Source organism: Micropterus salmoides, unplaced genomic scaffold (genome assembly GCF_014851395.1).
Source record: "Micropterus salmoides isolate LMB-PRFRI ecotype aquatic unplaced genomic scaffold, ASM1485139v1 Ms_hic_scaffold_23, whole genome shotgun sequence".
In the NCBI taxonomy this organism is placed as follows: domain Eukaryota; kingdom Metazoa; phylum Chordata; class Actinopteri; order Centrarchiformes; family Centrarchidae; genus Micropterus; species Micropterus salmoides.
Genome location: NW_024041484.1, coordinates 19,301,506 through 19,316,676, shown reverse-complemented (window position 1 = coordinate 19,316,676; position 15,171 = coordinate 19,301,506). Strand labels below are relative to the sequence as shown.

The following is a 15,171-nucleotide window of genomic DNA, read 5'->3' as shown; positions in this document are numbered from 1 at the left end:
CGCCTCACATGCGTGAGAGCCGTTGTCTTTCACTGTCACCTAACAACACTTTCTCGTTCTATCACAAGCCCACGTTCTCTCACATCACCCACCTCTCCTGGGTCACTTTCCAACAAAAAAGACAACGCCTAACACAAGAACGTTGTTTTGTTCTCATCTCAGCAACTTGGCAAGAGAAGCAGGGGGAGTGAAACGATTTATGTGAACTTTGTTCCTGATGTTTATAGTGCACGGTGTGGAGATAACCACGGTAAGCACTTTTGTTTTTTAGATGCATCTTGCCCTTTTCCCACTGCAGGAGGTGATAAATTGCCATCACCTTCTATCAAACACCTAAGCAGCTGATCAAACTGGGACCCCTGGACCTCCCCTTGAGCTGTGAGACACTTACTCTCCTGCTGGTATCACTCAAACGACAGCTTAGCAAAGATTAATCAGATATTCTGGAAGGCTCTTTACCCACTACCGAGATGTGTGACAGATGTCAGACAGACATGGCCCGACTTATCACCGTGACGGATGGTTGGATGTTAAACTTGGATGGATGCCTCGGTTCCTGCTGAAACTGCTCAGATAGATAAACATGGATCATCCATATTATGTGCACCAGTGGTGGAAAGTACATTTATTCAAATATTATACATAAGTAAAATTTTAAGGTAGTTGGACTTTTTTTTAACCCCCTAACCCGTTTTATAAATTTTCTGCTACTTTATACTTCTACACTGTCACATTTCAGATTGAAACAATTTTTACTCAATTTATCAGCTGTAGTTACAAGTTAATTTGTAGATTTTTCATATAAAACATATGATCAGCTTATAAAGTAGTGCACTGTTATCTGTCCAAAATTCAGTTTTTACATCTATCAATGTAGTTACAATGTAGTTAATCAACTAATTGTTTCAGGTCTACACTTTCATAAAGCTGTGGGACCCACAAGAGACAGATTCGAATGGCCAAAACTGATGCAGCAGAAGGTGAGTTATCTTGGCTTTTAGTCCCTAGTAACAGTCAAACTCCGAAGACACTGGTCAGTCAGATCTAATCAAACCACATCCACACAGACATGATGAAACAGACTAGCTGAGACTGCTGGAGATGCATTCACAGCTTCTGGATGGCTGGTATGTTAACATAGTATTTACCATTTTACTGTAGATTGCCAGCAATGAAATGTAAATGTCAGTGTGCTAGGGCAATGCAACATTTAGATTTATTTCTGTGACTACATCCATGAAATGTTTATGCAAGTGCACTGGCTCTGCATGTATAGGAGCTTTAAAGTAAAATAGAGAAAAAGAGAATTAATGATAGAGCAAACTAATGAATGTACATGTGATATTTACATTACATTCATGACCTCATATATGAGGTAGAGACTATAACAGGATTAGGACTGAGTGGAGCACTAAGTGGGGCATGAGCATGTAGCATGCAAGCACAAGCTGAGCGTGTAATGGGCAATCTTTAATCTCAAATGTAGGTGTTCCACATCATCCCATAATCTGATCAGCCTCATGGTGAGTTTTCATTTCAGGATCTGTCCCAGATCTTTCTTTAAGGAGACAGCCTTGAGGAGCTATTTGGTGCAGGCGTAATTCTGTGCAAAGCTCCCCTACCAGCAATTGTGGAGGCCTCCTGATGGCTAATGCTCATGCATATTCATCACTACAACTGGTGAGCATACATTAATGTGACCGAGAATTATCTAATGGGTTGAAATGATGGATGACATGCATGAAGACACAGAACATGTCTTACAGTAAATTGATTTTCTCATTTATTTTGTAATTAAAATAAGCTATTTAAAATTAACTATTTGTTAATTTTAATCTACAAATTTAATGATTGACATAGATTAACGTGAAAATAAAAAGAAGATGGATCACAAAACAAGTACACCAAAGATGCGGAAATAGCCCTTATTTAAATCACAAGGTTGTAACCTGTGATCAGAAGTAAACTCCACTCTTGGAGCAAACACACGTCAGCATGTATACCCACATTCACCTCGCACAATAGGCACCCACACACATACATACACAGGCCTTCACAATCACATCATTACAGTGCGGTACAGTACACACTGGCTATGTTCAGACTGCAGGCCTTCATGCTCAATTCCGTTTTTTTCCCAGAGCCAATTTTTTTATTTGACAGTTCACATTATTGTTTAAGTGTGGCCCATTTCAGACTCCAGTGTGAATTGTCCACGGCCTGAAAGTGACCCGCATGCGCAGAAGAATAACATGCTGTCACACACAGCAGCACACCGTCGTACAGAAGAAAACAAGAAACCACAGATGTCAGCTCCGGTTAGGTCACACTTGCTAACCCTCCCAATTTTTACAGAAGACTCCCGTTTTTCATTGTCCTCTCGCGGGTCACATTTCTCCCGAATTATGACAAGTGTTCACAACCTTCTGTCCTTTTCATTATGGTTTCTGGCGCTGGACAACGCATCTAACCAAACTCACTAACGTTACAGTCTCACATAACTCAGAAGAGAGCTCGCGGTCCGGTGGATTTCAGGTGTAAGAAAGGGAACTTGTAAGCAGATAAAAGCAAGGTAGAGAAGTAAGAGAGTCACATGTTTAGCTTTTGTGGAGCTTTTGCGTTCACTGCGGCTCCATCTACAGCAGAACAGCTGCTCTACAGTGACGTCAAAGTCACATCAATTCCGACCTGAGTGTCCAGACTCAGGTCGCATTTAAAAAGATCCGATCTGTATCGGATTTGGACCACATATGGAAGTCGCCGAAATCCAAACTGGAAAAAATCAGATTCCAGGTGACTTGGCCTGTTCACACTGTCATAAAAAGATCAGATCTGAGTCACATAGGCCTATGAGCAAAAAAATCGGATTTGGGTCACTTTGGCCTGCAGTCGTACGTTGAATGTAGCCACTGTGACATCAATCCACTAATCAGCAAGATCAGACATCTCCCACTCATCCACACACACCAAAAAAAAATAAAAAATTTAAAACTACACACCATAAAATGTAATACCAGTAATAAGCCACAGCTCTGAGCTCCAGCCACCTGTTTCATTCACAGAATAGAAAGGTTCCTATCAGTGGCGAATAACTTGATAGCAAACACAAACATCTTAATTACCACCATATGCATCAGACTTCCTCTCTACAGTTGTAAAAGCCTACACGGTTGTAAATGGCTGGCAAATCAAAGAATGCAACAGAACAATCCACGTTGTTTTTTCTATTTAGTCATAACTCTTGTTATTTGTTGTTTTTACAGCTATTTGGTTATTCTTTATAATGATACAAAGAATGTGAAAACAACAAGTTGTGGTTTTATGGGGGTTATGGGAAAGACTATTTGTTGGCCCGGTGCAGTGACTACCTTACAATGACCACAAGACTCGTCTCCCTGCCGGAAAAAATAGTCCCACACAAAAACGTTGTGAAACCACAGCATGTCGTTTTTGCACTTCACTGTTTGTGCTCATAAAGCAAACAAGATATAACGTGTTAATTAGTGAGCTTTGGCGTTTCTGGTAGAAAGCTTTTTTTTACCTTTGCACAGAGCCAGGCTAGCTGTTTCCTCCTGCTCTCAGTCTTTATACTAAACTAAGCTAACTCTATCCTGGCTTCAGCTTCATATCCATAAAATCTCCTCATCTAACTCTCAGCAAGACAGCAAATGGATATTTCCCAAAATGTGCCTTCAAATCAAAGTGGGGGGGGGTCATTCTCTTGTAGGATCACTGATTCATTATCACGATTCATTATATTGTTCCAAATTAGTTGCATGTCCATCTATTCAATAAATTATGTATTTTATAGAAAATACAAAAAGGGTTAACATCCTTTTTTAACCGTTTTCATTAGAAAGTAGTTCTACTGCATTCTATTGTTGTTGAGGGTTTTTTTTGGGGGGGGGGTGCTGAAGTCTGATATGACCATGTGAGAGGCAATCTACACATGCTGCCTCACTTTATTTTACAGGTTGCTGGCTGGAAGTGCCACGATGAGGATCACAAACAGATAGAAAGAAGGCAAGCAGAGGGGGCACACATAGGTGTACACACATATTCCGAGCCAGCACACTCCCACACGTGCACTCACATAAATATTGAGTATACACTGATATGTACAATTATCTACAGGTATCTTCACTGAACTTCAAACTTCTGAGGTTTGTAAATTCAGTCAGCCCTATTTTCCCATTTTGATGTTTCTTGTGTTTTCGTAAAGCGCAGATCTTCCTCTGCTCTTTTTTTCTTTTTTCATCCGCTCAGTGTCACTCCCAAGTGCTCCCTGCTTTACAAGCTCTCATTTCTTCTTAGCTTACAACTCTGAATGAAACTGGATTCCTCACAGCCTTCCTTATCTATGCTGCTTCTGCATGACACATCTCAAAGCAACTGGCATCAGCTGAATTTGTGCAAAGTGCTACAACCGGTTATTGAGAGAGAAACTGAAAAAAACAAACAAATGATATAGTTATGGAAAGTAACTTCAAATGTTCTCTTGCATTCTTTTTCATGCTCACAAACCTTTTTTACAGACACACACGCTCTCACACACACACACACACACGCCTATACATGGATGGCACACACACACATATACACACACACACACACACACACACACACGCACACAGGCACCTCTTTCTCCTTAGAAAGAGCCCCTATTTATCTGGCTGACCTTATATTTTTATACTGGCAGAGGAGAAGATGTTTGAATGTCTTTTTAAAAGTGGCATTGCACAAAGCGTAGCAGGCTGGGTTGATGGTGCTGTTGATGTAGCACAGCCAGTAGCCAATAGTCCACACTGTGTTAGGGATGCAGCTGGAGCAGAAGGTGTTAATAAGCACCATCACATTATAAGGAGTCCAGGTGGCTACAAAAGCTACCAGGATGGCCATTATGGTGCGGGTCACTTTTTTCTCCCGTGATGGCGGTGCTTTCTTCTTCTTGTTAGGAGGTTGCTTTGTCATCTTCACAATCTTCCGTGCCACGTGATTCTGCCGCTCTGAGGCAGGGACAATCTCAACGGTGGCGTTGGATGGTGTGTAGCAGTCACCCTTGGGTGATTTTGTCTTGATCTTGATGCAGGTCAGCTTGGAGCCCCCTGCCTTGGCTCGCTGACGTGGGAGCGGCTGGCTTGTCTCTGCACCGGAGTTGGCGGCAGAGGGAGCCGCCTCCTCATCCTTCTGATTGGACGCAGCCACACTTCCTGATGTTGAATCATTGGAGCTCTCCTTTTCTTCTCCAGGAGTGCAGTTCTCCCTCGCCACCTCATCACCTTCAGTTTCTCCCTCAGCAGTGGTCGAGGAAGGTCCTTTGCCATTTTGCAACTTTCCATCATGCTGGTTTGCTCCATCATCAGCATTCAGGCTCTGGGAACGCACCGTGTCTTCCCCTGGTACGTTGTTATTGTTGGGTTTTGGTGTGTTGTTCCTCCTCTGGCCAGGCGACAGGGGCTCTGGATTGGCTGCTGATGGCTTACGGTTATCCTTCTTTACACGGCTCTTGCTCGCTCTGGAAATCTGCCAGTAGAGCTGAATCATGATGATGACAGGCAGGTAAAAGGCGGCGATGGCAGTGCCAAAAGTGACTGCGGCATTAGAGAAGAACTGGATGTAGCACTCCTTTTCAGGTACTGTCCGCCCACCAACAATGAACTGCCAGAAGAGAATGGCTGGTGCCCAGAGAATGAAAGACAGGACCCAGGCTGCAGCAATCATCATTCCTGCCATCTTGGTGGTCCTTTTGACGGGGTAGCTGAGCGGCTTGGTCACACAGAAATATCTGTCAAAGCTTATGATGAGAAGATTCATGACAGATGCATTGCTGACAACATAGTCCAAGGCTAACCACAGGTCACACACCACCGGCCCCAGTGGCCAGTACCCTATTACTATGTAGACTGTGTACAAGTTCATAGAGCACAGTCCAATAATTAGGTCTGCACATGCAAGGCTAAATAAAAAATAGTTGTTGACAGTCTGTAAGTTCCGATTAACTTTAATGGAAAGCATGACAAGGATATTTCCAATAACTGTAACCAAACTTAGGGAACCGGCCACCAACACAATGAACACCACCTCCACAGTCTTGTAGGCGCTTTCGCTCTCTTCCACAACTTCTGTGTCATTGCCTTCAGAGGCATTCCAGTAGGTATAATTGAATACATCCATGGCATTTGGTCTTTTGTTGCCACCTCCTACTCAGATGGAACCTACAAAAGACAACAAAAGAGAGAAGATTTGTAATGAGGTGCAAAAGATGACTATGTCAGCTTTAGCTTTTTACTGATTTGAAGACATTTGAATGATATAGGGTCATGGGTAAAGCAGTTCTATTATGCGATTAAGGTCAGGAACTCAGGAACTACTTAGTACACTTCTTACTCAACTCAGAATGAACTTTCAAACCTTTCTCTTCAACTTATAATTCAAGTATTTAGGCAAACACTGTACATGTAAGAGAATGAAGTCTAAATGTAAAAACACACAAGAAAAAACTGTGATCTAAATTAAAAATACCAAATGAATGTAGAACAACACTTAAACATTTAAAATGCAATTATTGGTTTCAGTCACATTCAGTAAAAAATATTCAATGTGCAACAAAAGATGCAGCAATACAATCTTTTAAGGTGTAATGGTATAAGGGATGATTAATGGTGATCCTGAGGTAGATTATAAAATATAATTTTATACGTGTATCTAAGCCATCCGTATTAGCAGTGTCTTTTTCTGTGTTATATCAGTTTTATCTTGGCTAAATGCAGTTCATCAAATAACAGTGACAATTTTGGCTGTACGCCAATTAGATTGGTAATTAAAAGCACAGATATCTGGCACAGATATTTTTTCCATCAGTGCCTAAATAACATCTCCCCATTAGACACCTGCTTCATTATTTAGAAAAAAAACATAAAAAGTGCACAATCTAAATGCACATTAATGGCTGATGAAAAATGAGATGTGTGGTATCAAGTTAAATGAGGATATCACAATGATAGCTTCAGCTTGATGCCACAAAGTTTAGTATTCAAGCAAGAACAGATCACCATGGCACCAAATAATAATAAAAGACTGGCACCAAATTTCTCCATGTAGAAATCTATGTGATGTCTGAAAATGCTTTTGCTGTCTTTTCAAAGCATGTGTGTCTGTACTGTTATCCACTTCATATTTATTATTTTTTCATGCAGAGTGCTCACAGCTATTATTTTTTCTGTTCTCTTTTGTCTGCCTATCCACTTTGATGGATGCATTTTTGACCACATAATGCCTACGTTTTTTGGAATACTAAAGGCTTGAATTTGTGTCTTTTCATTTCTTCTGTCTTCTGAATGTGTTTCCAAACCCCTATATTTGCAGTTGATGGGCATTTTAAGATCAATCTTACCTCTACCTCGAATAGAGTTTTTTAAACTATGTAATGTTAGCCTGTACATTCTTAAAAAGGAGAGGAAAAAGTGTAATTATACACCGCACACACAGTCTATGTTACCAAGAGTTCAATAGTAACTTTAAAAGGAATTATTGACAAAATGGGTGCTGGCATTTTATCTTCAAAGGTCCATTTCCAACTTGCACTTAAAAATTCTCTTCATACAGCACTTTAAAATTCTTTTGATCCCCAAGTGACCCACTAGTTCTCGCTTTTAACCTTAAACATTTGCCTATTTTGTAGACCTTGCTTTGATTTATACACTGCTCACTTTTGCATTTCACAAGCATTTGATATTAAGAGTAATGTGGTTTGTCTGCTCTGTGTCTGGAGCTGCGCCACATCTCTTGGAGCCTTTTCAGGTGCTGTAGGTCAGATTTTATGGCACACTTGGCTGCTTATCACTTATCAGTTTGACATAAATATCATCAGGCTGGAGAAGTGCTTCACCTTTCCTAAAGCTGCTTTTTTTTGTAAGAGAACTAATCAAACTTGATTCACCCTGTATATCAAAAGCTTTTTGAAAGTACCTTTCTGTTATAAAAGAAAGATCAATGTGTTGTCCAATAAGTTTCTTGACATTGCAGTGAATAGAAAACTAGGGCAATTTGACTAAAAACTACTAAGAAAAAACACATACATTTAATCATGTGTTTTTATATTTATGTTCAAACAACATCTAGGGTTTAATCATGCAAGATAGAATCTGTTATGTTTGGAGATAATTGCAAATTGTTAGCATGGACATCCTCACCTGACCCTCTGATCATTCACTTGCTCACTTGTTTTCACTACCCTACACTACACATACCATTTATCCTAGTTGCTATGTTTCTGTCTACTCCTTAACCTGCCAACCTACTTATCTGTACATGCCTGTAAGCTATTCTCATTAATAAATCACTGAACGGCATCTGCTCTGCAGCAGTTCACTGCATTTGGGCCCAATCGCTTGTATTCCTTTTACCCTGCTTGTACCAACCATGACAGCTGTATGTAAGACACTCACTTGATTTGTACAATAATGTCTTGATGGTGACAATAGATTGGTCACTGACCATCTGAAGTATAAAAAAAAGTGAAATTGATGTATCACCGTGTAGCCAAAGTTATTGGAAGTGTTATGTGTGACACACTATTGCAGCTGGAGAGCTGTCTTGTCCAAGACTTTGCCATTTCGGCTTAAGGTCTTTAACAGTTGAGCACAGTTGCTGAGTAACTAGTGAACATTCACTTATCTGCTGTGCCAGAAATCCCTAATCATTGCATTAGGCATGGAGCTAAGCTGACCTAATCCCCATAAAATGTTTAAGTCCACCGATTTATATTCAAAAACACCAACAATACAAATGGGACACACTTGTGGCTCGCTTGAGACAAGTGGATTAGAGAAGTAAAGTGGATCACTATAGATGGTCATAGCACAGTGGAGGCAGTTAACTCCCCTTGCTGCTCTTTGTCCACCTCCAGCTGCCATAAGCCTCGTCCCACACCTGAAATATCTGCCACAACACGTCGTGCCCCGGCTAGTGTCAGCTAAAGATGCACAAATCCTTTTCAGCTCAATGTGGACATCCATGGTTTTTTAAAAAGGTCTCAGGGGAGCCGAGACTTTGTTTTAAAGCTTCCATCCACATATTGTGAGTCATGTTAGCATCAACCTACTGTGGAAAGACACTTCTGCTTCCAAGGAATTGTACTTTATTTCACCCATCAAGCTATAGTTTCACAATTTTGCCATTTGGATTTTTGCCTTGATATCTTTATCTTATGTCACTCAAGATACAGCAAGCAATAGGACATCTTTGCTTCAGTGTTGACTGGTAGAAATGCTGGCAGCCCGCTGAGCATGAGTGCAGTTTCCATCGCCTGGGGAGAGCAGCAGTGGCACTCTCCGCATAGCTATCAATCATAGAGCTTACCTGCAAGCCTCAGTACTACTGTAGTAGCGCCCAATCAGAACATGAGTGACACATCCATTATCATCCTTAGAGAGATGAATATTCAGATTTTTCTCATTTATTTCATCACACTAATTGATTAACATACTCACTATATTTGAAGTAAAATATGGCATCATGGTTCATCTTTACCATCCTTAAACCTCCGCTTTGAGTTAATTGTGTGTCAGTGGATTACGCAATCCTAAATGCGCCTTTTTTGTTGTGTATTAGAAAAAAAGTGAGACAAGTCAGTTGCTGCCATGGAAGGATGTGAATAAATGAGTTTGAGTATTGTTCTGTGTTCAGACTTAGGTATTCCTAGAGCTGGCTCACTAGAGCTGAAAATTGTGTATGCCCTCTGGGAAGCAGAAAGGGCTAACCTCATCCTTTCTCCAAAACCTCTGTCCTCACTGTCTTTTGTAGTGGACTCAAGGATGGCCAGATAACTACTGAGTAAACTCAAATTATTGTACTGAAGAAAGAAACAATTGCTGAATTTTTGTTTAAAACAAAAATTGCTTTTATCTGAAACTAAAGAACCATTTACACAGGTCACCAGTTTTGTCAGGGACAAACAACAGGTGTCAGCTTTCTGTTGATGCAGCTTCAAGCATATTGTTTCCCAATGTGGCAGCTGTGTAGTTGCTCTTAAACCAATGCATTTGGCTGCCTCCCTAGTGTCCAGATTCCTGTTCCACATCTCTGAGCACTGATCCAAGATAAAACCCAGGGCACTTGCCCCCTGCTTTCATTTATTGCATGCATTTCATTGCTGGTCCTCTCCTGCAGGGTTAGGCCTCCGTTTACTTGCTGTTTGCAGAGAAGCATGACTGGAATGCAGAAGCATGACCGCAATGCAAAGCCTATCATTGCTGCATTACAGCTGCTCCACAGGGGATGCAGATCAATTCAGCAGTCATCCCAGTTATATTAAAGTTAATGGACTTACAGAAGGGGGAAAACATCACTACTTTATATTCAAATCTCAATGCTTCCCTATTGTGAACAAAAGTAGACAAAAAAGACGAAGTCAGTTTTCTAACAAACGTTAAGAGAGGTGTAAAATGATAATGTGGGAAAGTTTGAAATGATCATCGATGATGGCTGGTAAACAGACAGTGGAAGGCATTTTCTTCACTGAGACAATCTACTGTGTCTTTTTGGACTCTACTGTGAGGTTAAGTTCCTGCTTACGTAAATATTGCCTAACAGTGTGTATAAACTGCTCTGCAGCCGGGCTGTCATTCAGACTGGGAAACTGACATAGCACTGAGATGCACAGAGACACAGAAACGCATACAAATATTTGAAGAAAGGTTTAGCAGGAAATGAAAAAGGTTCCGATAACCATCGAACCAACACTCATCTCAGTGTTGTGATGAAACATGGCTACAAAACGATCCGAATCTTGAGCTGGTGAAGTATAATTACAAATTTGCATTTATTTCCTCAAGCTCTTTCCACTGTCTCAGGGGATTTAGACTGTTAGAGAAAGATCTTGACAGATGCCTGTAGAGATTCAGTGTAAATATTTATACAGAGAATGATCAAAGCCATTTATTTATCCATTTTCAGCTATTTAGCTATTTATTTGGGGACTGGATGATGGTGGCAGTGGGCTAAACAAAGTGGGTGAGACATCCTCCCCCTCCAGCAACAGACCTGGGTTATCCTGGGTAAGTATTCTCCTGATTTTCGACCTGGGAAGAGACCCAGGGGGTTACCACCACGAGGAATACCCCATGGGAGGCATTCAGGTCAGAACAACTGACTCCTTTCAACTTAAAAAGAGCAGAGGTTCTACTTCTACTGAATCTGCTTGTCAATCTCATGCTCCATCTTACTCTTAGGGCCAGGCTATGCTAGGAAAGAACTGGTTTGTAGGACGTGTTGTCTGACTACACTGGAAATGAGTTGTAAAATTGGTCACAGAGAGTGACAAAGCACAGATAAGAGCACATGGTAGAGTAAGAAATAAAACCTAACCTTTTTTAATAAAACATTGTTGGACAAAGTCCCCCAACCACCCCAACAACCAATTCCTATGTTGGAGAGATGTAAGGGGAGATGGTTTTCGAAGCTATTCAACCATCTGACAAACTGAATAAGTATAGGCTACTGGTACATTTTCTCATAAACCTACTCCTTCACTTAAAGCAGCAAGTTACAGTGGGGGAAATAAGTATTTGACCCCTTGCTGATTTTGCAGGTTTGCCCACTTACAAAGAATGCAACGATCTATAATTTTAATCATATGTACATTCTAACAGTGAAAGACAGAATCCCAAAGAAAATTCCAGAAAATCACATCATATGAATTTATTAAAATTGATAACCATCTGATGAGGAAAAACAAGTATTTGACCCCCTGGACAAACAGCATGTTAATATTTTGTAGAAAAGCCATTATTGGCCAGCACAGATGTCAACGGTTTTTATAGTTGGGGACAAGGTTTGTGCACATTTCGGCAGGGATGTTGGCCCACTCCTCCCTGCAGACAGCCTCCAAATCATTCAGGTTCCGAGGTTGTCGCCTGGCAACTCGAATTTTAAGCTCCCTCCAAAGATTTTCAATTGGATTCAGGTCTGGAGACTGGCTAGGCCACTCCAGAACCTTGATGTGCTTCTTCTTCAGCCACTCTTTTGTTGCTTTGGCGGTGTGCTTAGGGTCGTTGTCGTGCTGAAACACCCATCCTCGACCCATCTTCAGCTCTCTCACTGAGGGAAGGAGATGTTGGTCCAGAATTCCACGATACATGGCCCCGTCCATCCTCCCCTCAATACGATGGAGTTGTCCCGTCCCCTTGGCTGAAAAGCACCCCCAAAGCATGATGTTGCCACCACCATGCTTGACGGTGGGGATGGTGTTCTTTGGGTTGTACTCGGTGTTCTTTGCCCTCCAAACACGACGAGTTGAGGCCAAAAAGTTCTATTTTGGTCTCATCTGATCACATCACCTTCTTCCAGGCCTCTTCTGAGTCGTCCAGGTGGTGAATGGCGAACTTCGTGCGGGCCTGTACATGTTTCTTCTTGAGCAGGGGGACCTTGCGTGCGCTGCAGGATTTCAATCCATGACGGCGTAGTGTGTTACCAACCGTTTCTTTTGTAACTGTGGTCCCAGCTGCCTTCAGTTGATTCATCAGTTCCCCCCTTGTGGTTTTGGGATGATTCCTCACCGTTGGCATGATCAGGGACACCCCACGAGGCGAGATCTTGTGTGGAGGCCCAGACCGAGGGAGGTTGGCGGTGGTGTGGTGCTTCTTCCATTTCCTGATAACTGCACCGACAGTTGATCTTTTCTCTCCAAGTTGCTTTCCGATTCTCTTGTAGCCCATCCCAGCCTTGTGCAGATCAACAATCTTGTCCCTGATGTCCGTAGAAAGCTCTTTGGTCTTGCCCATGGTGGTGATGTTGGATGCTGGTTGTTTGGGTGTTGACTTGTGTCTTTTATACAGGTAACGAGGTGAGGCAGGTGTATTTGATGTAGATAATTGGTTGGGATTGGGGCTGTGTCTTAAAGAAAGACTAACTGGCTTGTAGGAGCCAGAATACTTGCTGTTTGGTAGGGGGTCATATACTTGTTTTTCCTCATCAGATGGTTATCAATTTTAATAAATTCATATGATGTGATTTTCTGGAATTTTCTTTGGGATTCTGTCTTTCACTGTTAGAATGTACATATGATTAAAATTGTAGATTGTTGCATTCTTTGTAAGTGGGCAAACCTGCAAAATCAGCAAGGGGTCAAATACTTATTTCCCCCACTGTACTTGCAACCTGAAAAGGGCAATCCACTATTATCCAGCTGAGTAACAGGCCTTGGACTTAGAGATAGCAACCTTTTCCACAACTGCTTTACACTTGGCTGGGCGCTTGTTGCTGAAGATCGCAGGCAGACATCATCAGCAAAAAGTCGGCATGAAATCCTAAGTTCACCAAAGTGGGAGCTCTTTACACTTCAGCAATGCTTTGAGACACAGTCGATCTCAGTTGGGTTCTTGTGGCCTTGTGACACTTGGCTGGTGCCTCTCACTATTGGCAACTTTGGAGTCCAGCCCTATCCATATATGTTTCCAGAGCATGTGCTTTGCATAGAGATGAGGCCAACTGCATCTAGTTGGTATTCCTCAGCCTTCCACACAAACTCCCGACCCAGTCCTACTGCCAGGTTGGAGTTTCCTGGTTTCTCTATTCTGTGTGAGGTCACTCATTTCCTTGCCCCTCATTTAGGGCTAATTTGTCTTGGGAGATCCTACCAGTAGCTTTCCCCCCCCTGGCAAACTCCCCAGGTCATGGGGGCACACAACCTCTCCAATATGAGACTGTGATTAATGGATGGAGCATCAAACGCTCAAGGAATAGCTTGAGAGTGGCCTCTCATTAAAAGTTAGACAATGTCATTATGCATAAGAGGGTGTAATTACAGGGAAAATATCTTCTTTGCAGGTGTGACAAACCCAGACGTCTCTGGCAGTGCTTGTGTTAAGTGGAACTTGAAGCAAAAGACGTTAATGAAGAGTTAACAAGCAGGAAATGGCATTCAAGCGGGTGGAAAAACAAGCTCTGCAAACAGTTAACTACCCAGAGATTCCCCGGAGAACCTGTAGGTGGCCATGTGTCACTGTATGCAAAGTGAGGGGAGAACACTGGAGATTTTGCATGTCTTTTTGTGTACACATTTTTTGATTAAGAATACAGTGAGGGGATGTTTGAATACAGGTCTTGGCCAGACTCTTAGGCATCTTCTGTTTCAGTCCTAATGCGGTCAACCAAATCAAGAACAAGTGACTGCTCCACACTCCCTCTTTATTTCTGCTGATGAATTGTCTTGAATCTTGACAGCAAGAGGCTCATAATTCTTTCACTGTGACCTTTAGATGCCACTTCATAGAAATTATATTCATACAGATTTACCACAAATTATTTTCAGCATCGCAGGAATGTCATTTTAGGTGCCCTCTATCCTTAACTCTTCAGAGAATGTTCAGAGATTAGCCTATTGATATTCCAGCTACTTGGCTATAGCAGCCTCCACACCATCTGTGAAAAATGACAGTGTCACACACGACCTCTACTGTTCTGCCAGGCAGCCCAGCTATCGACTCCAATTCACTGTAAGCTGCCACAATCAACTCACAAATCTTTTAGATACACATTCTAAAGATAAAGTTACTGGAAGCATGTTTTCGCCTTCTTCTGAGTATAGATTAAAATAGTCTACAAGAGCCAAGTCAACGTATTTTGAACAGATGCAGGTCAATGGAAAGATCTTACGCATAGTTGACAGTTCAGAAGCCACACTGTCTGGAAAATATCACAAGCCTTCTGGGATGCAATAACACTGGAGCTCAGCCAGTAATAAATGAAAAAAGTCCTCAAGCAAACTGGGAAGGTAAAGGAGACGAGTCAATTTTCTCCTGTCATACAGAGAGACCCTGCAGTAGCTTGACTTGACAAACACTGTCAAGCTACCTACTCCAACGCTTGCTCTCTCGCCTCTCACTTCACATTAAACGTTTTATTTCATCCAAATAATTTACCCACGACTGAAAAACCCAGCACCATGTATCCTCTGTTGATTTGGCTTTAATTAGCAGATTTCCATATTTCTAATCATAATTGCTTCTCAAGAGTCGAAGCTGTGGTATGAGCTGCTATCCCACCTAGTACAATTTCATTAGTCTGAATCTCAGTGGAGAGTTTTAGTGTCTTATTATAGTTTAAGTAACGTCAGTTGTGTTTCCAGAATCAGCACAAATACCTGCTTTTATCAGCAACCTTGATCTAAAA

At 41.7% G+C, this 15,171-nt stretch overlaps 1 protein-coding gene across 2 annotated transcripts in view; it reads right to left on the bottom strand.

Moving 5' to 3' along the window:
• Nucleotides 1–4,249: 4,249 nt before the first annotated feature.
• Nucleotides 4,250–15,171, bottom strand: part of chrm2a (cholinergic receptor, muscarinic 2a) — a 79,708-nt gene continuing 68,786 nt past the window's right edge. For both annotated transcript variants that reach the window (XM_038738859.1, XM_038738860.1), the window contains exon 3: nt 4,250–6,215. In XM_038738859.1, coding sequence (XP_038594787.1) covers nt 4,666–6,174 — 1,509 coding nt within the window. In that variant the 5' untranslated portion in view covers nt 6,175–6,215 and the 3' untranslated portion in view covers nt 4,250–4,665. The remainder of the gene's footprint in view (nt 6,216–15,171) is intronic.